We start from the raw sequence: 24,776 nt of genomic DNA, 5'->3' as shown, positions 1-24,776 counted from the left end.
GGATAGTGGCTTATCTTTCAGTTTAACAAAACTGGGATTATTATTAAAATATGCCATTAGTCACCATAATTATATAATGATTCTAGTGTGGCGTTTTATGTGATTCTAGGCTCCCTGTGTTGTTCTAAGACAGCTGGCATTAACAGTAAGCATCATTTACAAACAACCCTTCATATCCTATTAGGTAGCTATTACTATCCTCTCTAGGCTAGCCAGGTAGGAGACGAAAGACAGACGAGCCATAAGGGTTGGGCTTTAGCTCATTGGCAGAACCCTTGTATGGCAAGTGAAAGGCCCTGGGGTTTGGATCCTGGATCTGATGAAGAAATAAAAACAGAAAGTCATGAGGAAAATGGAGAAGCATTATAAGGACACAGGAAGTTAACCAGGACTCATTCTGTAGCTGCCAAAGACAAAGAAGTTTTAAGAAAGAAAAGTCTCAAGAGGAATCCAAGATGTCACCAGCCTTCCTGTGTCTGGCTGGACACGCCAGGTGGTTTAATCAAATGACTTCATTTAATCCTCAAGAGCACCCAAGAGATTAGCACACACCCACTAAGCCAATAGGAGGAAGGGTAATTAAATAGTTTTATTATTCATTCAATAAGAATTTATTAAGTATCAATTATGTGGCATAATCTAGATCAAGTGCTGGGCAGTGCATAAAAAGTCCACTTTTAGAGAATCTGCATTTCCTTTTTAAGACTTATTTCTATTTCTATGTTTTGCCTGCATGTGTGTCTGTGTAATTACATGTGTGGCTGGTGCCCAGAGAGGCCGGAAAAGGGCAACGGATCCCCTGGGGTCAGAGTTACTGGTTGCTAGCTGTCATGTGGGTGCTAGGAATCAAACCGGGTCCTCTGGAAGAGAAACCAGTGTTCTCAACTGTCAAGCTATCTTTCCAGCCCTGGAACCTGTATTTTCATGGAAGGAGAGAGGACATAAAAACTGAATAAGCCATCAATAACCTATGATTCACCATATGCCAGGATCTAAGGAGAAAAGGAAAACAAGACACAGAAACGAGGACTTGCAGAAGATCGGGCCAAGTGCCCACAGCCAGAAAGTGCCAATCACTCAGAGACAAGGGGAATGACAACCTGAGTTAAAGGTCATGGTGAGGAGGAGAAAGAAACAGGAGTTTTGTTGGAAAAGCCCCAGTAGTACCTGAGGAAACAAGAATGCCACTGCATTCAATTCCCCCTCCCCGACACCCGTAAGACAATGATCCAACCACGTTCAATCCTGCCAATACAGGATACCTGCTCCACACTGAAACTCTCCATTCCGCTACTGCTTCCCTCCATCACAACTACAGGCACACGGCTTCATGCCTCCATCAAACCCATGCTTCCGGAAGGCAAAGACGAGCAATACAGAACACTCTGCCAACTCCGTCACAACTTTGATTCCTAGCCCAGGCCTAGGCCATGGGTCATGCAGCATGTACTCCTAAGAGCCCAACAGTGGTCCTCAATCCTGACGCCTCATCGTTACAGATACCATCCCTGTGGTTGCAACATCATTGCCACCATGAACATCTTTACCACCATCAGCAGCATTACCATTACAGACAGCATCATCACTAAGAGCATCCCAAGCAATACCTTCAACACCACCTCTAATATCACACAAGTGATACATCCCACCATCACCCAAACATCAATACCATCACAAGAGGTACCTGCGACATCACAATGATCAATATCACCACGGTTCCCACTGTGTTCTCACTATTGGCATGCTTCTGCCATCAGCACCTAAAACACCTCTATCACCATGAAACAGCAAATAAAAATACTAATACTCAAAGCCACTCTTCAATAGGGAAATGCAAAAGTAATTATGGGCTGATATTAAAATGGTTTCTGCCCAGAATCTGCACTTGTGAGCATGTGGACAGCCATTGAAGGGCAGCAATAAAAACTAGCATCCCATTTTGCTGGATCCCTGAAACATGAGCTGAGTCAGGCTGCAGGGCTGGGCCCCTCTGGGGAGTTGTACAGGAATTCAAAACAGCAAAACCAATTAAGCATTAAAATATTTTTCTTGGCCCCAAGACAATGCCAAACCACAGGATGCAATCGTTTGTGGGAGAAGGGCTGTGCTTTAACTCCGGATTTTAGTCTCAAATCAACATTTTAACTTTAATTTAATTAGTAAATGGGAGAACCCTGTCTCAATCAATGAAAAGCTTCCATCGAGCCAGTGGCTAAGTCCCCTAAACTATATCTCGCTCAAGCCCAACAGTCAGTATGTGACTAGTGCTTCAATTTCTTACCGCAAATGGCCTGTTTATCTGTCCCCTCCTCTCCACACTTCCCACCTCTACTGCCATCTAAGCAAAGCTACTATCATCTCTTACTGGAATAACAGGGGTTTCCTTCTGGTCCCCCTATCCTTTCTTCCCCAGAGCATGCCACACACAAGATCTGACCACCCACTGCTCTCTGTCCACTGCAAAGTGTACAATCCTGAGACGGTCTACTAAGGATTCGCCAGTGGTTGTTTAAGTTGAGTTAGACAACATGGGGAGGAAGAATAAAGGAATATCATCTAACAGTGTGAAGAAAACTTCCCAGTTCTCACACCCCCCCCCCCCCGTTCTCACACTGTCTTATGACATCGGAAGGACTGAACCCTGGCTCACACCTTCACCCTCCACTCATGCCAGGCCCCATCTATGCTGTGGTTACAGGGCATCCCTCCAGCTTCGCACACTCACTGAGCTCCTTCCAAGCTCCTGCCTTCAGGCAGGATGTCCTTGTGCCTACCATGCGCCTTCCCAATCCTCTTGGTCTCTGAGCTCATTTATCCTTTAGGTATCACGCATGCAACTCCCGATTGTGTCTCCCTTTTATATGACTTGTTGCGTAGACATAGGAAACTCCTCAATTCATGATTCCATATCTTTACAACCATTTAGTAGTCACTTACTTTTGATGGTAAGCTCTGTGGGACAGGAGTCATGAGTTTTGTTCAACATTTGTCTTTACCACTAATCCCAGCACAGGATACAGAACAGGAGGAACACATATATTTGATAACCAAGTATTTGTCTCAGAGTCCTGCACAGCTGTCAATTCTGATCAATTGTCAAGTGTGCACAACCTTTGCCCCTTCCTCTCCCTGAGGCACACCAGCAAAACCTGCAGGCTGCAGTGATCCTCATTTCCACAAGCAAGTGCATGTCTTCTTTGAGAAGACTAAGGACCAGCAAGCACCTAACTAATCCATAATTCAAAGAACCTGGACAGACAGAGAAGCTAAGCATCTAACTGTTCAGTATGCCTCAAAGCTAATAGGGCCTTAGGGCTGAGTAGGACTGACCTCAGATCTCATCTCAAGATTTATGGATTTACAGGATGCCACTGACTGTATTAGGAAACAGCACTTGGGACGCAGGAATGTATACTGGTGCTATGACTGTCATTTCCTGGAACTCTTTTGAAAACAAAAGGTACATCCCAAGGGGGCAACCCCGAGCAAAACATTCTTCATATCATACAATAGCTCTATATGCAGACACAGACAAAATGCCAGGAAACGCCAGAACTATTAGCGACAATCACCACCCTTGGCACCAGCATTATAAAGAGCCTTTCTCTTTTTAGAGATGTTTAGAACACACCAAAGACATTCTCTCACTTATCTCTTCCTAACTCTATGTATTCTGTTTGGGGGCGTGTAAACATAAATGCAGGTGCCACATCAAGTCCTCTGGAACTGGAGTTACAGGCAGTTGTGAGATGCCCGACATAGGAACTTGAACGTAAATTTGGGTCTTCTGCAAGAGCAACAAGCACTCTCAACTGCTGAGCCATTTCTCCTGGCCCTCTTATCAGTTCTTTATAAACTTCTGACCAAAATAATGAAGATCAAATAGCACAGGTTTCAACTTTAAAAACCCCGAGTTTGAAATTATCACAGACTGAAACCCACACATAGGAAATTAGAAGTCAAAAAATGTTCATCTTAACTGGAAACCCAAAAGTCCTTAGTTATGATAAAAGATAAAGTAAATATGAATACTATAACTGTAATTCTTGCTTGATACCTGTTTTGTTATATGAAACTTTTCTGTGTTAAAGTTAAAACCTTCCTTTTTATTTAAACAGAAAAAGGGAGCTTATGTAGGAAGTCCTTCTGTCTATGTATTGCTTTTATTGGTTAAATTTTATTGGTTATTGAATAAAGAAACTGCTTTGGCCTATAGCAAGGCAGAACTTAATTAGGTGGGGAAAACTAAACTGAATGCTGGGAGAAAGGAGGTGGAGAGAAGCCATGTAGCCAGAGACAGATGCCAGAACTTTACCCGGTAAGCTACAGCCTCGTGGCTATACACAGATTAATGGGGTGGGTCAATTTAAGATATGAGTTAGCCAGAAATGCACTTAAGCTATTGGCCAAACAGTATTGCAAATAAAATAGTTTCTCTGTGGTTATTTTGTGGCTGAGCAGTTGGGAACAAACAAGCATCCTCCTACAACATATGACGGTGTCAGGTCCCTTGGAACTGAAATTTCAGACAGTTGTGAGCCACCATGTGAATGCTGGGAACTAAACCCAGGTCCTTTGTAAGAGCAGTCAGTGCTCTTAATTACTGAGCCATCACTCCAGCCCCGATCATAAATTTCTGAATTCAAATGTTCTCATCTTACTAACTGTTCCATGTTCATAGGAGAGGAAGAAAATGGGAAAGGCAGTGGATGGGGGGCTTGCTGAATGCAACATACTCAGAGAAGCCATTCATGACCCAAGTGTGTAGCAGGGAGTCTCACAGGTCGGCAAGATCAGCTATCTGTCATTTCTACTTCATTTGCCCTTCTCACAAGACACCAAACAAAGCCCCCAGGACCTCACCAATTAGGAAGAGCAAATGGTCATGGCAGCCCTCCTGCCCTGGGACAGTCCATGACGGGGTGGCATCCTTTGTATTACTAGAAAGCTCTGTTCACAACTGTCCTTTTCCCTTCAAGCAGAACTCATTAGGACTCTGCTCACTTCTATTTAAAATTTTTTAAATAAAAAAAAACAATTAGCTTTTCACACACACACATACACACACACACACACACACACACATGTCTCAAAACAAAAGATAAAAGGATTTATTCCCCCAAGGAAAAGTAGCTGCCAAGAAAACTTCCTCTCTCCATAAAGCAACAAAGCGTTGAGCTTTTCCTTTCATCTGAAGGATCACAAACACAGAAACAGGGAAAGCCATCAAAGGCCATTATTCTTGCTTGGGATCCTCTAAAAGCAGGGCCGGGCAGATAAAGAAGCCAGCGAGCTGCCAGTGTAACCAGCAGCCTAATTAGCAGCTAAGCTGCTGAGACACAGCTCCTGTTTATACAGAGGAGGTCTTTTATGACACCAAAGGTTTAATTCTGTCATAAATTTTAATGCCTTATTTTAAATACCGGTGAGCTAGTCACTCTCCAAAGTAAATTTACTTAGCTAAGGAAGAAACCCCTTCCCCTCATTAGCACTCTCTGACATTCATGAAATCTTCCTTTTCTCATCGCTGAGGGACTATGAGATGGGTGTGGGCTTCAGCAATAGAAATCAGTCAAACCGATGCATATTCATGAAGTTGCTCTCAACTGATTTATGGTTCTTGTCTTGGCCCTGGGACCCATGGGAGTGAGAACCTGAGCAAGCCACAGCCTTCCTGGGTTCCAAACTAGAAAACCAGAGTTGTATTCAGTCATTGGTAGGTTTTCCGGTTCCAGGAGAAAGCAGTTCTCTTGTTGTACAGTCTCATTAAGTACTGGACATCAACGGGCATCCGGAGTAGCCAAAAGCATGCAAAAAACTGAGCGGCACCAAGAGCCCCTGTTAACATGCAAACTGTCAACTAGGCAAGGGGGCATTAAGACACTACTGGTCTGTATATACTATATCAGCAGTAAGCTGCCTACAGCCAGAGCTCCCAGGATGAGCAGCTGCCAGGAAGAGAAGGACTGAGGTAGGCGTTACAAATCAAATGCCAGGTAGCAGCTTAAGTAAATGGGAAGGGTCCAGCAAAAAGGAACTCTGCTCCTGGGTGCCTGCTCACTATCTCCTGGTAGGAAGGTAAGTAAGCCCCAGGCAGCCCTATTCTTGGCTGTTTGCAAACAGAGCTGAAAAACCCTGGATTTTTCAATATGGACTCATTATCTTTTACAACACTATAGGAGCCAAGCGTGTGTCCGCACTACACATTCAAATAGGATCTCACACTGTACTGCAGAGGGATGTGGGATGGGGCCGGGGAGGGCAGATGGGCCAAGTGCAGTGAGGAGATTTGAGGTGGCTAGGAGAACATTCCAGACAGCCACGGGAAACCTACAAAAAGACGAGGTTGCGAGAATGGCTTCAAAACTTTTCACAAGTTCCACCTGACACAGATTTTAGGAATTGTTCCTAAAATAATAAATAAATAAATAAATAAATAAATAAATAAATAGAAAAATGGTAGGCAGAACAATTCCCCCAAGATGTCCTTGGCTTCTGTGTATTTCTGCACCCTCCATGCTACCCTGCCCCTCCCTTCAGTGCACTCACACAGGGCACAGTGCCCACCACACCTTGACCTATGAGACCAGGATTATCTTAGGACACACATTTGTGACTACATGTTACATTGACATGGGAAAACCAAGAAAACCGACAGACATCCAAATTTTAGCAAAACCATTCCTAGGTCTCCCTGAAGCTCATCCACAGCTCACCTAATTCTTGGAACCTCGGGTACAAGCACCATGCTATAAGTATAAAACATCGGGGTGCAGATACAGCATCTACTCGTGGTCCCCATCAGCTCCAGGACTCCACACATCTACAAGGACTGATTCATTCCCTGAGGAGTACCCTTCACACTCACCCCAAACATGAATGCCCCCTAAGAGGCCCTAGTAACAGAAAGTTCTTCAGTTCCTTGCTACATTTATTATTTTAATTTTCTCCCACCTCCAAGAAAGTAGCCTTCTACACCTGTTGAAATTTCATCCTGACTTCTTCAGTCATTTCTGACCCCGACCAGAGTCTGGCACACCCCTTTACTAGATCGTATCTCCATCAAGACTCTACTGGGGCTAGCTAGTATCACGACACCAGAGAAGGAAATCAGATCATACCACAGACCCTCGTAATAATAACAACAAAACAGGACTAGCACACACACACACAAAAAAAAAAACAAGATATGTAGACTACAAGAATAAATGGTGCAGAAATAAATGCACTCAGCTATGACCACCTACTTTTCAAGAACACTGTCAAAGCATACATTGGGGAAAATAGCGCCTCTTTAATACACAGTGCTGGAGGGGATATCCACATGGCAGAGAATGACACTAGAACCATTCTTCTTGCTCAATAAAAAAAAAAATTCTAAATCAAAGATCTTAATCTAAGACTTGCAGCTCTGAAGCTATCCAGGAAAACCCTTCATGATATAAGCCCAGGTGAGGACTTTCTGAACAGGACTGATACCTTGGGAAACAATTACAATGGAATTAAGGGATTCCACAAAATCAAAAACCTCTGTACAACAAAGGAAGCAATCACCAAAGTGAAAAGAGAATTGACATGATAAGAGAAAATCTTTACCAACTATCTATGACAGAGCATTAATATCTGCAGTAGATGAAGAGATAAAAATTAAATATAAACAACAAAACATTTCATTAATAAATGGGGGAATAAGTTGACTAGGCAGTTCTCAAGAGAACACAAATGACCAGTAAACGTCTGGAAAAACATTCAACACCCTTAGGCAGCAGGGAATGCAAATGAACACTACATTGAGATTCCTCTCACTCCAGTCACAAAGACTCCCTTCAAGAAAACAAATGATTCAGGCTGGAGAGTTGTCTCGGCAGTTAGCAGAGTCTGCTTGCTCTTGCAGGGGACCCGAGTTTGGCTAACAGCACCTATGTGAGGCCTCTCACAAACGTCTTTAATTCCAGCTTTCTGTTTTCTGGCCTCATCCGGACCTTTGCACACATACACATGCATACATGTACATGTGCGCTTGCCAACGAGGATGTGGGGAGAGAGAAACTCTCACACACTACCAGCCATAATGTAAGCCAGTGCAGCCACTATGGAAATCAGAGTGGCGGTTTCTCACAAACCTAAAAATAAACACCTATGCCACTCCCGGAAATACACCCAGAGGACTGGATAAAGTCAGCACACCACAGAGATGTTTGCATATCCATGATTATTGCTGCACTATTTTCAATAGCTTAGGAAGAGAAGCAGCCTGGATGCTATCAGCTGATGAATGACAAGGAGAAATGCAGAACATATTCAACTTTATCCAGACATAAAGAAAAGGAAAACAAAGGAAACTGGAGATCATGTCAAGCAAAATAAGCCAGACTCAGACAAAATCATGTTTTCTTTCATACACAGAGCCTAGATCCAAATACACACACACACACACACACACACACACACACACACACACACACACATATATGGCATCTATATGTACACACATACATACATATGGCAGAGTAGAGGGAACTATTAGGGAAAAGAAGGGATTTAAAGGGAGCACAAGAGAGGATATTAGATGCCCTATTGCTTTTTGGTACCGTGTTAAACACCATGACCTAAAGAAACACAGGAGAGGAAAGGGCTCAGTTGGCTTATACATTCCTATCATAGTCTGTCATCAAGAGAAGTCAAGGCAGGTACTCAAAACAGAAGCCTGGAAGAAGGAACTAAATTACCTTTCTTAAATAGCCTAGGTCCCCCTGCCTAAGGAAGCTACAGCCCACTGTGCTAATTGATGTGGGAGGGCCCAGGCCAATCAAGGAAAATGTCCCCACAGACAAGCCCCTAGACAATTCCAGTGGAAGCCATTTCTCAGTTGAGGTTCCCTTTCCCCAAGTGCTAACTATGACATGGCAGGAAGAAAGACAAACTATCCCATTATATTTCCATGTGGAATCAAGATTTAAACACACACATACACATAAAACCAGAAGGGACTATAACAAGGAGAAAGGCACAATGAGGGCTGGCAGAAGTGGTACTAAGGAGAAAATATGACCAAATTATTACAATGATACACAGGAATAATAATGCCATAAGGAAACCCATTTAGTCATTTTTATATACTAACTAAAAAACTGGTCATCTTTTAAAAAGAAAAAAATCACATTTTAAGGAAGAAGAAGAAGAGGAGGAGGAGGAGGAGGAAGAGGAAGAGGAGAAGGAGATGATGATGCTCATGATGGTGATGACCACAACTCTATTAACATATGTCTGAGTGTAGCCATGTGCTGGGATTAACACAGACAGGAACTGTTATGAGAAAATACGGGTTGCCTGACTCAAAGATATGTTTAGCCACAGATCTCATTTCACCCGCTCATCACATTTCATGATCCCTGCAATATTCTGAGGTTTTTAAAAGTTCCACTAGAATGTCCCTGGGTGACACCACCATGGTTATGATAAAAACTCCATAGTTGAAATTCCAGCCTCATCTAGCTAAGACACCCAACAGGACTCATCTGAACTAGCATAACATCGCTCCTGACTTGTGACTTAGCACAACACCCAGTGATTGCTGACAGCCATGCAGAGCGCAGAACACTCTGGAATGCCACCAGCTCAGAAAGGAGATCCAATGAAAAGGGAAGTGGGGCATGGACGCCAGAATGCATGGCAAGGTGTTTGGGATCCATAGAGTGTTGCTAAGTGGAAAGAACAGAGAGTCTGCCGAGGACTGCAACACTGTCTCCCTTAATAAGAAAAGCTTATTGGGGACTTGATACCATTTTTTTTTTTTTTGGAGTCAAGAAACAGTCTGGGAACATTCCAACACCTTACACATATGTACATAAGTGTCTATCATTCTTTTTAACCATAATCTCTGAGAGTACGAGTAAAGCAAAGCTCGCCACCCCACAACCATTTAATAACCACTGCTCTACATGGCTCCTCATAGAACCATCCAGATCTCTACTTTCGCTTCTTAGCTAGTCATGTGTAAATGACCACCACAGAATCTCATTCCTCTTCCAGCCACAGTAAAAAATATCCCCATTCCTATCCCAACCACATGCAGGACATAAAACAATTTTGAGTTTATTGAACCGGAGAAGCTTAACTGCTAATACCCTTTCCCTGTCGGTCTCTGCTAAATGTCTGCACCCAAAGGACCACACATGTTCCATATGCAAGCATGAACTATTTAGCTTTGGGACTGGTTCATTTTGTTTGTTTGATTCTATTTTGAAATATGCATGGGAACGAGTTGACCTCATTCTGGCCGAGAACAGCCTTCGTCGGGCTGTTGGGGTGGGAGGATGGGGGAGCTGGTCACCCGACAGCAGAGTCAAGCCAGATGAACTGAGGTCTGGGGCAATGAAGCCTCCAACAGGAGGGACAGAGGCCTCGTCAGTGAGGAGCTAACACTGAGTCCAACGTGATCCCCTAAGTTGGCAATGGCTAAAGAGGAGTGCGTCCCTACTAGGGGCAATGTGGAGCAGGAAGGCTCGCTTTGGGGCACTGTTTAAGGGGTGAAGGTCATCATGGTGGGCGAAACACAGTGAAAGGAACTTAACTGATAGCCATGCTGCGTCCACAATTGGAAGTCACATAGAAGACAGAAGTAGGGTACAGGCTCTAAGACCTGCCTTTAGTGTACAGACCCACTTTCTTCAGCAAGGTCTCACATCCTAAAGGTACCAAGTGTTCAAACATATGAACCCATGGGGGGGGGGGCTTCCCACATTCCAACCACAACAAAGTTGAACAGCTGCCCGTGAGTCCCCTTGGAGAGTGGACCACCATCTTTGGAGCTCTCTCCCACCCTCTGGAGTTCCAAGCTCCTAAATTTAGTATGTTGGACAGTCTAAAGCACCATCACATAGGCCGTGGTTGCTGATCTTGTTCCACTTAGACTGCACTGCCTTCAAAAACAAAATTCTAAAGGTCACTCTTGGAAGCCCAGCCATCACCTGTTCCCTGAGTAAGGACTACAGTGATCCTAGCACAGGGTCCTACAAGACAGCTGATACGAGAGGGCTTTTGGATTCTTTCTTCTGTTTATTTCTAGAAGAGACTTTCCATAGACAGCTGCCGGGCCAAGCTCCTGTCCAAGCACCATGCCAACCTTCTGCAGGCATTTTTCCACCCAGATCCTGGCTCTGGATTCAGGGCTGTCTCCAGGAGGTCTAGTGGGTCCGAAGCCAGCCCTGGGCTGCTTCTGGACTGAGGTCACTCAGCAACACTCAGCTCAGCACGGAGAATGTACTTGCCCTGCCATGATCACACGGGAGACATTCCAGCTGGGCTCTTTGGATTTGTGCAGGATCAGGCAAGTGTCCCTCAGCCTTGGGTCCTCCATGCGATGGATTTTATGAGTGAGTGGCAGCTTTCTGGGCTCATAAAGACCAAATGAGACCTCAGGTGAGAACAGCTGTCACGATGGGAATTAGAATACAACCATCACATGTCAGCAGCATCAGGGATCACAAATGAGCTGTAATTTCCCCTGCCACGAAACAGAGGGATGAATAAATTCCTCTCCACCTGCAGACCTGCCCTCCCTGAGTCTTAGGACTTAGGATCTTCAAACAGAAGATGAGGAAGACCCTGTGCATTTCTCTTTAATGCAATGATTCTCCTTTAAAAACCCTTGTAAGTAGCTTCTCTCACTATGAGGAATGGCAACAAAATCAGGAATCCTTGACTCCCATGCAGGTAGCAAGCGTACAGGTTAGCACATTGCGAAGCAAACCAGAGGTGCAGGGGAACTTCTGAACAAAGACTTACCTCGGTTGAAGTCGCACCGTATCCTGGCACCTGAAGATGCTGTTTTGTGGACTCTCGTGAGCCGGTGTTCCCGCTCTGCTCTGGCACTCGGACTGGCTGGGCACCACATGCTCGGTGTCCTACAAGACAAAAGGGCAAATGAGCTTCCTGCAGCAGCACTTCCCTACTGTAGTGATGACTTACGCCTTCACCCTAGGACTCCCTCCGGACTGAGCTCAGCTCAAGGCAAGAGGCAACTACAAGGCACCACACTCTCCTGACTTCCAGATTGGAAGGAAGACGACTCAATGGCCAAATGTAATAGATGTCTTTCTCCCAGCCTGTTGACTTGCAAGATTATAAGAGAAGAGGGTGAGGAATATCACTTACAAAAGTATTTTTAAAAAGCAAAAAAAAAGAATTTTATTGTATTAAAAATGACACTGTAGGGGCTAGAGAGATGGCTCAACAGTTCAGAGCATGTACTATTCTTGCAGAGGACCTGAGCTTGTTCCCAGCATCCACCCTGGCAGCTCAGAACCCTCTGTAAATTCCAGTCCCTGAGGGAGTCAACACTTCTAGGTTCCATAGGTGACTGCACTCGTGTGTGCACATTGAAACAAAGGCATAGACTATTAAAAAGTTAATAAGATGTGCTTTTTAAAGATTCCTGTACTTTATGTTGATGAGTGTTTTGCCTACATGCTTGTATGGCACCTCATGCACGCTGGGTGTTCATAGAGAGGCCAGAAGAGGAGTTTCACGCCCCAGGACTGGAGTTACAGATGCTCGTAAGCCACCATGTGGGTGCTGGGAACCAAGCCCAGGTCCTCTGAAAAAGCAACAAGCCCTCTTAACTGCTGAGCCATGTCTCTAAACTCAATCAAATAGTTTTAATTACATTATAGAATACATCATAAAGGTGGCTATAAATTTAGTATAATGATACTTATAATATAGCCATTTTATGAAGAAAAAATGTATGAATGCTTACAGACATAAACAGATTGGGATGGGTTGAACTAAAACTCTTAATAGTAATTATCTGTGAGATGTTTTTACTTTGAGATCTATATGGATTTTCCCATTTTTCTATAACAGAAAGATGTTCTTTCTGCATAAAGAGTAACTTTAAGCTAGTTTGAACACTAAGGCAGACTCATTTTATAAACCCCAGTACCAAGTATGCCCCATCTCTCTCCACTGACACCCATGTAACTATCACCATAGGCTTACCCAGCATTTGACCAGACCCAACTCTGAGTGTCCATAATGCTGTCATCCAATGATATAAAACCCTTCTAAGTGCTGGGCTGTGGTGGATAACAAGAATGCATCCAGACTACAACACAGACATACACAGAAATGGAAGATCTAAGACCCACAGCTGGATTCCTGTCATCTCTAAGCTCTAACGAGCCTATGACAAATCCCTCTCAGAAGGAAATAGTCCCTCTGCACCCAGTGAACGAGATACAAAGATGAACATCCATAAGCAATTCAGTAAATTCCAGATGACCAAAGTGGGATAAAGGGTGAGGCTGCATTTGTCTCTGCAATATATCTCAATGGCAAGAGAGATCCGACCTCTCAAGGGCAATGGGTTTAGAGCCATCTAGGTCAAGTGTCCTATAAGTCATTTTTCCAAAATATGAGAGGGACCACACGGTCACCAGAAGCTTCTAACAGGAAAACTATGTGAATGTTGTCCTATAAAGAGGGTAGGACAGAGAGAGGGATAGGCAAAGGAAAAGGGATGAATGAGAAGAATCAAGATACCTTCTTTACTCTTCAAACCTCCAGAGCGGGGAAGCCCCTACCAGGGAAAAGCTCCCCTTGTGTTCACTGACCCTCCAGATTGGTAGCTGCTTACTAAAAGGCCTACGGCTACTCAAATATTGGCAAAGCTTCCCTAACACAAAGGTTTTCAAGAAAGAGCACTGCTTGCTACTAGCTAAGAGAGGAACCATAGGCTGAGTTACATAACTGTCTAGGCTCTGGGTCCCTTGTCTGCAAAATGGGGATCACCTCTCCAACCTCACAGGAGCATTACAATGTGATTAGAATCTTCCCATGCCTTTCGAACAACTAGAGGCCAATAGCAGGAGGAAACGCTCAGCAGAGATATAATTCGTCTGACAGAAAAGGCCCTCTGTGATCTGGAACTGGTACCGAGAAACTCCGACAAAAGCAAATGTGTTTTGTGATGCACTTGTTTCAAATTCCTAGGCAAAATTTCTATGCAAGTACCGGGATATCAAAGGCACCTTAAACATCTTTCTGCTTTGCTGTTGCTGTTCTTCTTGTTCTGAGACGGAATTACTGTGTAGACCTGGCTGGGCTCACACAAAGCTCCTACATCAGCCTTCCAAGAGCTGAGATGACATACCTCTACCATGATGGTTGGCTGAAACCACGTATTTTGAAGCGCTGATGCCTTGTAGGCCTTAAACATGTTCCTTCCAATCTCTACAAAAGGTCATCATTTTATTAAAACTTCATCCTTTAGAGAAAGAACAGTTTGCTTTTTTTTCCATCAAAACCAGAATCTCATCTACTTCCTTTAGCCTCCAGTGGCTGGGAAGGATCCTTTGGGTCTGATCTACTGATTATTTATCACAGAGGCGATAAAAGGGATGCTGGAGAAAGGGTTCCCTTTATCCATGCTATTTTCTGAAATTAAACTGCACATCATCCACTTCAAGTGTTCTGAAGAAGCTCCCTTCTTTACCTAGTTTAGCAATAATCAAATGATCCATCTATTCCCAGGAGGTTCCTGGGGAAAAAACAAAACCACCATTACAAAAATTATCCAGTAACCAGTGAACCCAATTAGCCAACCACAAGACTGTCTGGGGTCCCAGCTGAGGAGTGAGGTCAACTCTGGGTATGGATGATAGCAGGTGTTCTCATTGGCTAGAGCTTCAAACCACATACAGGGTACTTTCTCCCTAGTTCTAGACATCAGAACTGTGAGCTCAGGTTGCAGACAAAAACACCCTACCAAGAAAAAAAGCAACCATGGCCAACATCAAAGGTGTGATAGGCTACATGAGTTAGTTCATATTCATCTCCTTTTCCTGAGAAGGTTACCTCAGCCTGACCACCCCTTAGTTCATGCTTTTAGCCCTCTTACTTAAGGAAGTAAGGGCTATCTTGTTACACCCAGCATGCTCAACTCTTGTGGGTCTTGGATAAAGTACCTCATTTCTCATCTCCCTTAGGGCAAAGGATACCTGTCCTATGGTTTTTGTTTTGGATTTCTCTCATTCTCTGAAGTATGTGACTTGTTTCACCCTACACGACACACACACACACACACACACACACACACACACAAAGTGTGCTTACAGTTTGTCATGCTTGTGCAAACATTTTCTGTGGAGATAAACATCTTTCCATCCCAGGTAGGGGACTAACAACAAACAATTCCACCCAGGTAGAGCTTGGTGAGCCAAAGAATTTAATTAGGACCATTTAGGGGAACATAGGTAACTTATGGGCAGCTATATCAATGAGTTAAAAAAATCTCTCCCAATTAACTATCAACGAATCTTTGGGAGGGGGACTGTGCTGGCTAGTTTTATGTCAGCTTGACACAAGTTAGGGTCATGTGACTGAGAAAATGCCTCCGTATCATCAAGCTGTAGACAAGCCTGTAGGGCATTTTCTTAATTAGTGATGGATGGAGGAGGGCTCAGCCCATTGTAAGTGGTGTCATCCCTGGGCTTGTGGTCCTGAGTTCTATAAGAAAGCAAGCTGAGCAAGCCATGGGGAACAAGCCAATAAGCAGCACCCCTCCATGGCCTCTGCATCATCTCCTGCCTCCAGGGTTTTGCCTCCAGGTTCCTGCCCTGCCTGAGTTCCTGTCCTCCCTGCTTTGGATGATGAATTGTTATATGGAATGGTGGTTGAGATGAACCCTTCCCTCCCTGGGTTGTTTTTAGTCATGGCTGTTCATCACAGAAACAGTAATCCTAACTAAAACAGGGGCTTCATCAACCCTTCCCTTAGTAATCATTAGATGGCTATAAATTTGGGGAAGAGTATAAACCCCCCTTCCCCCAGCAACCATCAAACTGTCTGTAGAAACCTGATGAGAGGCTAATGAGCCCCTCTCTACTACCAATCTTTACCTAATGATAAATCCTATGGAGGGGCAGGGCCCCTACCCCCAACCAACCATATATATATATATATATATATATATATATATATATATATATATATATATATATGAAGGGTGAGGACCTTTGGCAATAATGAACTGTCCATATATCTTCAAAAGAGGGTAAAGCCTTGTGAGCCCTTTATCCCTCCATACTGGAAAGCTAATGAACCCAATCTTGTGCGGGTCTATTATTCACAGCCACTAATCATTCAGGAAGGCTAAGGCTGTGTCATGCATGCCAAGAAGACAACATTCCACAGGAGTCTCCCACGCTTCCACGTGGGCACCTCAAAGCAGAGTGTTCTGATCCAACCTCTCCTCACTTTCCCAGAGTGCCCCAGAGTTTTGTAAAGCATGCGTCTATGCAACAGACATCTTTCCTGGAACCAACACCTCGTTATTGACGCACACCTTCTCACACACTGCAGCCAGACTGAAGCTGAGAAAGTCCGACCCCAGGCAAAGTCTTGAACAGCTTGCTCTGCTGAACAAATAAGAGACGGCCCAACATCACCATTTGCACTGGCAGTGTGCAAACATTTCAAGCAGCTTCCCCTGTGTGAGCTTAACTTAGCACGGGTGGTTTTAGATGAGGGCACTTGGGTGTTTAGCAAGCAGCTATTTTCGGTGCTTTTTCTTTCTGCCTTATCATTATTCCTTTTTTAAAAAATGTTTCATGGATGCGGTCTTGTGAAATTCTAACCAGGCATTTTCTTAGACATTCCGAGCACGCTTACATCTTCCAGCCTTCAGTTTGCATCTGTAACACTAAACTCCCTCCGTGTTGAACAAAACGAGACATTAAGCAAGGGTTCACAGCGTTCAACACCAGGTGCTAAGCAAGCTACTGTATCAATGGACAAGTCTGTCTCCCTTTTTATGGAACCATCATTGAGGGTTTTAAGATAAGCATAACTTCCCTGTGAGCCATTCCAAACTCCCTCTTTAAAGACGTTATTCTTTCTCTTCGCTTCTGACTTTAACAGCGCTCTCTCCTCTCTCTCTCTCTCTCTCTCTCTCTCTCTCTCTCTCTCTCTCTCTCTCTCTCTCTCTCTCTCTCTCTCTCTCCTCTCTTCTTTCTGTAGGTGGAGCTCTCAGCAGATGGGGGAAAAAACACTACCCCAGAAATCACAGATATGATGAGAAGATGTGGAGTAGAAACAAAGGACATTATCCTACAATGTTGTAAGAGAATCAACATTGAAAACAGTGCTAATCCTAGGAACTACAAACTTTAATTGGAATGATTCCACACCCTTCGTCAGAGCAGTGCAAACATGCCCACTCCTTAATGTTAAGGGAACAATGCCTCCTCATTAGCGATCCCCAAGAGATGAGACTTTCTTAAAAGACGACCATCTATAACATTAGCCCAAAGCAGGTCCCCACACAACCCTCACCAGAGGCTGCGCTGTGGCTTCTGTGTCTGGTTCCCCAGCTAAGTCTTCCAGCGAGCTCTGCTGTGGTTTATTTGTTAGGTGTCTGCCAGAGAGACACATGCAAAATCTTGGTCATCATGGTGACAGTTTTAGGAGGAGCTTCAGACCTGTAAGAGATGGGGCCTTGGCAGGACATTCCTAGGTCACTGGAGGTGCTCCTTTGAAAAGAGTTGCATCTTTTAAATTTTTTTCCCTATTGTTTCAAGTTAAGAATCCAGACTTGTTCTTTCCCTGCATCTGTTTGAGGCTGCCGACTGTGTCAGTCTTCTTTCGTGCTGTCACAAATACCCGACAAAAGGAACTTAAAAAAAAAAAATCGATCTTTCTGTGCATGGTATGTGTAGGTAGGAGGGGTGCTCTTTTTCCCTATGAGAAATTCCCTTAAACATAAATCCAGAGTTCTTAAGCGTGGTGACAAAAGAAACATTCTCTCTGGAGAGATTCCAAAGGCATCCCTCTTATGGTAAGGTTCAGGCTCTTCTGGTTAAAACTTAGCAGGGGAATGTTTGCAAGAAATCACTCCAGGGTGCTTTCCTGCTGCTGTGGATAAATGCTATGACCAAAAGCAACTGGGGAGAAGGAAGTTTATTTCGTTTACTCTCCAGGTCACGATTCATCACCAAGGGGAATCGGAGCAGAAACTCAAGCAGGAACGAAGGCAGGAGCCATGAAGACTGTTGCCTATCGCCCTTTTCCCTGTGGCCCATGCTCAGCCTGCTCTGTGCCCCTGGACCACCTGCTCAGGGATGGCACCACCACAGTGAGCTGAGCCTTCCCATACCAAACAATGATCAAGAACACCCTTCACTCCCACTCCCTCCCTCCCCCCCCCCCCCCCCCCCCCCCCCCGTTAAATGCCTACAAGCCATTCTGCCGGAGTTAATTCCCTAATTGAGACTCCCTCAGATAATGACTGGCTTTGTCAGGTGGATATCCAAAGCTAAGCAGGAAAAACGGAGGCTACAGCTTTACCGCGCTGCCTCTACAGACTGCTCTGGTCCAGCTTTGTGCACAGCGCTCCTCCATGGACCACACACATGTCCAGGTGTCTCGGGTAAAGAGGCCGCTTGGCTTGCCATCCGCCCTTTCTTCGTGCACAGTGTATTCCCCCACCTTCGGAAACCTCGTTTCCCATCATCTTCTTCACTTAAAAACTCCTACTGCACAACTTGGGTGGACTCTGTGAGCTCACCCGCATGGCCCCATGTCCATGGCCCTCTATCACCGCATACAGAGCTCTGTCACTGGAGAAAGAGGTCCCAGCTCAATAGCTGAAAGCACCATTTACTGCTTGCTAAACCAAGCAAAAGCCACAACTTAAGGGACAAGCTTTCGCGGGCAAGGCAGACAGCTTTGTGAGCTTACAGCAGGCTGAGAGCCCTTACAGTACCACGTGTGAGACCTTTGATACCAGGTTGCCTTTAGCTGCAGGGCCCAAGCTGGAGTACTGCTGACTGCGGACTCTGACTTCATGTGTTTGTTACTTCCTGGCTTTACAACCAGGTCCACGAGCATGTATACTGACTAAGAGAAGCAGGAACCCTGCCCAAACCAAGAATTCCTTGTCATCCCAGCCACAGAACACCCAATGTTTTCCTGAGAGGAAAAGACGTCTTCATTTCCATTCCCATTGTAGTGACAATATACTAGGAGGTGACAGCGGTGGTACTTAGCTCATATTCTAATACCTATTGATCTCTTGCCAGGTCCCATGCATTGCAGTAAGTGCTTTAAAAGATTATCTTCTTTAATCCCCACGAGGACTTACAAGTGGGTGCTGTCATCCCTCCTTTTACAGATAGGTCCCCAGGGGTGTCAGGGATCCAAATGCAAATAATATCCCATCCCCATGACAGGAAAGCCACCGCTATGGATATCATTGTCTCTTCCTGGGTGAATTAGAAGCCCACTCCAGGGACAAGCACAAATCTCATCTCTTTGCATCATGGTAACAACAGGGTTTCCGGGCATCTTGTAAAGAGATAGCCTATGTCGTATGAGCAGAGAGAGAGAGTGCCTAGGGACGTTATAGTAGTTCAAAACCTAGCTTTACTGTCAATGAGCTTTGCAGTTTGTCATTCCACCATAGCCCAAGATGATAGTAAACCCAGAACAATATGTCATCAACATCTGTAATTTAAAGGAAGCCAGACTTTAAAGGTCCCTTGTTCTATCTGGTCACCAACTACTTCATAGCTTATTCTTCATGCTCAATACAATTTCTTAAACTCCAGAGACCAACTAGCAACCTGTCAGGTTGCCCAGACAGCAGCATAAAACAGGCAGAGTCACCCACAGCATGCTAGAGTCAGAGACTCATCTTGCTACTTCCTGCTCCAGTGCCACACTTAAACAGGACCGTCCTGTTCACTACCAGAGAGACCAGTATTCCTATAAATTCTCAAACCGCACTTCCATGCTACAAAGGCTCTTCGAGAGCACTAAAGTATCTTTCTATTCCTGCCCCCTCTCTCCACAACAAACACATGGAGGCTCACCTGCAATGGATTTCCCTACTAAAAATTAGACCTTGGGACTGGAGAGATGGCTGAGTAGTTAAGAGCACTGGCCACAATTCCAGAAGACCTGGGTTCGATTCCTAGCACCCACATGGTAGCTTACAACCGTCTCTACGTCCATTTCCAGGGTATCTGACACCTTCTTCTTACCTCTGTGGACACCAGGCATGCATGTGGCTCACAGACATACATGCTGACAAAACATCCATACCCATTAATGACAAAATGAGTTAAATTCTTTTAACTTAAATCTAGCCTTCCAGAAATAGAAAGAGATCCCCTTTCTTTTCAGTTGGGTCAGCCTCTATCCCCCCAAGGTTCTAGACATGTGAACATCCTGTGAAGAGCATTTGCTGTGGGTATGTATAGCTCCTTGTCAGATTTAATGCACCCTCCAGATCAATAATCAGCCCAAGCCAGCTTTTAATACAACCACCAGGATAAAAAGACAATACCGTCTAGTGAACCTCTCAGCCTCTCATTCACTTGCTACAGCCTGAAGCCAATGACTTCCATTTCCTCTGCTGCAGAAAGGGACTATGAGACCTAATGTACCTCCAGGGGTAGTGATGAGAATTAAATGAGTTATTGCTTCTGACGCCTGGGACAAGGCTGCCCACAGACACACAGAGTAGAAGCCAGTGTCAAGAAGGAGCAGGTGCAGAGACGCCCACAGCACCAGAAGTCTCTGAGATGAGTCATAGAAACCTCCTAGACCACAAGTCAGAGGAAGTCAACGTAAACCAACTCTGAAAGCGATTAGTCAGGAAAGTATCTTCAGAGGCTCTCATCCCATCAGCAGATACCATCATAAACTCTGGTTGAGTCATTTTAAAACTTGAACCCAAATCCTGAGTGTTCTATTTAGGAAAATAAAATAATGCTTAAGAATTATGGTAGCAACCAGTTTTGGAAAAAAAAAAAACATTTTTTTTAAATAGAGCCTGCAAAGACTTTCATGACGTTTAGAATCGGATTTTGTGCCTACTGCCCAGAGATTAGAGCCTCTGACAGATCCATCATGATCTTCACGCAGACTGCCAACCCTGTGTCTACCTTGAGTCCACCGGCACTGGTCACTTTGCATCGCTGTGAGGTCATTCCCTTCCCTGGCAAACAACTTGAGCAGAAGGTGAGTTTATTTGGCACGCGCCAAGGATGTCCTCACATTGGTGAGGACAGCTCGCGTCATGGCAGCCAGAGAGCGGGGAGACTGAATGCCTGCACCAGCGGCTTTCTTCTTCCCTACCTTTATGCTCCAACCTCCAGTCTAGGGATGGCGCTGCCTGCAGAATCCCTCAGGACAGCGGTGTGCTTTGCTCGTCTCCTAGCACATCTTGGTGTCACCAAATGACCAGTACCAACCATCATACCGCCCCAGTCCGCACACAGCGGACTGATTACCTGTTAACGAACAGCACCCTCTGGAGTTGCCATGATTCCGACCCAGCTGGCCCACCAGCTCCTCCCATCACCAACCCCCTTGTTCCTGAAGACATCGCCCCCACCAGAAATGATTTGTAATCCCTGCGCTGTTGGGGTTTTGGAATTGGGGATTTTGTTTGTTTAGCACAACAGGTAAGAGCTTTAGCAATTTAACAGAGGGGTTTTTGTTTCTTTTTTTATTATTTTTTTGTTGTTTGTCTTTTGCTTGCTTTCTTTATTCTCTTCACAGGTAGAAAAGGTCAGTGTCATCGAAGTCCCTGTATATAACAGATAACACTAAATTATTAAATTAAAAGAAAGGTAATCCCCATTCTTACTGCAGTGCTATTCAAAATGTCCGTGATATGGAATGAGCCTATATGTGCCACCAACACATGGGAGGGGGAAAAAAAAGAAGTATAAATACACAACGAGCAAAATTGTGTCCTTTGAAGGAAAAATGGAGCCGAAAGATACTATGTTAAGTGAAATACACCACACAGAAAGATAACTGTCACACTTTCCCCAAAATGCGCAAACACAACTTAACAAGAGCTACCGGACCTGGAAGAGAGTGAAGGGAGAGGGTAGGGGAAAGGAAACTGGACAGGATTAATGGACCGGGCGTGCATATATAAAGATGCCACAGTGAATCTTGTTAGTTAAACACTCGTGAGCAATTATAGTGTTTGGCAACCTTGGTCTCTAGGTGGCTGTTGGCATTTCTGAGTCAGCTGTCAGTTTCCCTGGAGTGAGAAAGACGCTGCTTACAGGAAAAGGAGGTGGACTGGAACCATGACCTCCATGAAGCCACAAACTGTAGCAGCCAAGGATGTCCCTGGGCGTCTAATTCTCCTGGGTCATACTTCAGGATGGCCAGTGTTTTCTGAATGAAAACACGCTAAACAGCCAAGCACAAGCTTATGCCAAGCTGGCAATCCAACCTAACTTGAAACCTTGTTTCGAGTTTCCCTGTTGGTGTTTAATGTTAGTCGCAGCTAAATGGTCCCACAAATCTGATACCTGCATGACCCTTTGCTACAGGAACTTACCAGCCAGCAATTCAAACACTGTAATTCAGCATTGTGAGGAACACATGGGTCATTTTCCAGATCCCGTGTCTACACAAAATCCCTAAATGGTGACTACGGCTTATGAAGCAATAAAGACACAAGGGTCATGGATGACAAGATTTATTAGAAAACAAAGTCGGGGTTTCACTGGATGAGAACGGTAAGTCCCACCATGATCACAAACATCAATCAGATAGCTGCACCGGAGGCAGCTATGGGACGACAATGCTTCAAAAAGTTCAGCAGTCCTCATGTGCGAGCGCGCACACAACGCGAGCCTCAGTGAAAAGCCACGGTTTTCTAAGCCACCAAGCGCTGGCTGGCTGCTTATCTTCAATAGGATTAGCACAAAGCAGGGAACCATTTTTCTGGGGCAGAAACTGTGTCACTTTTTATCATTTTAACATAGAAGTCCCTCATGAAATTCAGCCTTCTTACCGTGTTATCGTGGCTACTACCCAGGCAAGGCAGACCCTATAAGATGGGAGACCTAAAAACTCTGGATAAAGTGTTTCAACCCCTCTGGATACCTCCTCACTCTGACAGTTTTCCCCCTGGGTATTTATGTAATTTAAACCCTAACGAGAAAACAAACACTGGAACAAGTCTTGATTTCAACAAACTGTTGAGTGCCCTTTCTAGACCATCTTTATCCTCTGAAGATAAACTGTTTATGAAGATTTCATTTTATGCCTATGTAAGTGCAGCGCCCCCAAGAGGCCAAAAGAAGATGTCAGACACTGACGCTGCTTTGAGTGACTTCCAGGCAGTTGTGAGCTGCACAGTGTGGTGCTAGAATCTGAATTTAGGTCCTCTGCAAGAGCAGCAAGGACTTCTAACCAATCAGCCATCTCTCCAGCCCCCAATAGGAAAATTTTATTCTCTGGCAGGTCTGGAGTAACAGAGGCACAATTACACATGTGTACCCTGGGAGAAAACAGCTTGGTCAAATACCATGTTCCTCACTCCTGATGGACTCACAGAGTTAGCAAATAAAATATAGAATTCTCAGCTGAATTTAAATTTCAGATAAACCTTGAGTTTATGTTAAGTACTTTAAATCCATAGTGGACAATATTTAGACTGCATTTATTCCAAAAATATTATTTATCTGCAATTCAAATTTAGTAAGTCATTCTAGATTTCATCTGGCAACTATACCTTTCCAGAAAGCTCAGAGCCCCAAACTGCCGGCGTACAGTTGACACAGCCTCATAGTCATCTCTTAGCTCATTATTTTTCTGCTATCTGGGCTTTCTAAGCAGCTTTTCTTCCGAGTCCCAGAACAGACTTTGCCAGCCCTTACCAGACCATCATCTAATCTTGGAGAAAGAAGAATCTTCTCTTGGCCATGTCGCTAAGTACAGGAGGGTGTGGACTGTCACGTGTATATATGCAGGAGCCCACCTCTCACGTTAGACAAATATACGAATGGTCAGATCATCATCCTATAGGTAATCTTTTTAGATCAAATTTAAAAATGCTTCTAAGCTGGGCGGTGGTGGTGCATGACTTTAATCCCAGCACTCAGAAGGCAGAAGCAGGAAGATCTCTGTGAATTCAAGGCCAGCTTGGTCTACAGAGCTAGTTCCAAGACAGCCAGGACTACACAAAGAAACCCTGTCTCAAAAATACACACACACACACACACACACACACACACACACAAATGTTTCCGAATTATGACACACCTCCAGAGCTGTCCCTATTCCAAAAGTTGCCATGACCCAAAGTGACTCTCTTCTACAAGACTAAAACCACTTTCTGCTGTCTAAATAAAACATCAAAGTTAATAGGCATGGGCTCTAACATGTCACACTGCAATGGAGAGGAATTGTAACTAGACAACTTTTCTCGTTCCTCAAAACAACAACAGGAGGGTTTAATTGATGGGATGCTGCAGAAAGCCTGAGCTCCTGTTCAAACAATACAATAGGACAACAAAGCTAGTCGGTGTTCTTTTCTTCTAATCTTTGGCATTAGCAATATTAACACTTCTGTATTTTGATAGAGCAGAAGTGGGGGAAGACCAGTTAACAAAGTCTCCTTTGCATTAGAGACTCCTTCAGATAAACAATGTGAAAGTCTGTGTGCTGCTGGCCATCACTCATTCCCTGTCCCCAGCTCCATAGTGTAGGGTGTCACTTCCTGGTCCAGTGCATTACAGGGTTGTGATTAGCAGGGTAGCATATGACCAGCTCTGGACAATTAATTATGAGAGAATACAAATTCTGTGGAACCCCAGAGCTTTGAGTTGTTGGCAAAGGAGCCTCCAGATCCTTTTTATCGGCGACTCCCAAGCCAGAAGTGCTCGGTTCAAGGCATTCTTTCTAAACAGAGCTTACTGGCTGACTTCCATGAACAGGATCCCTTCCACCGATCA

At 44.5% G+C, this 24,776-nt stretch overlaps 1 protein-coding gene across 3 annotated transcripts in view; it reads right to left on the bottom strand.

The window, feature by feature from the left end:
* Window positions 1-24,776, bottom strand: part of Fam13c (family with sequence similarity 13 member C) — a 95,290-nt gene that overhangs the window by 53,021 nt on the left and 17,493 nt on the right. For all 3 annotated transcript variants that reach the window (XM_038342830.1, XM_038342828.1, XM_038342829.1), the window contains one exon: window positions 11,788-11,906. In XM_038342830.1, the coding sequence (XP_038198758.1) occupies window positions 11,788-11,906 (119 nt within the window). The remainder of the gene's footprint in view (window positions 1-11,787; window positions 11,907-24,776) is intronic.

This window comes from Arvicola amphibius, chromosome 9, assembly GCF_903992535.2.
Source record: "Arvicola amphibius chromosome 9, mArvAmp1.2, whole genome shotgun sequence".
In the NCBI taxonomy this organism is placed as follows: Eukaryota; Metazoa; Chordata; class Mammalia; order Rodentia; family Cricetidae; genus Arvicola; species Arvicola amphibius.
This window is presented reverse-complemented; position numbering and strand designations above follow the sequence as displayed.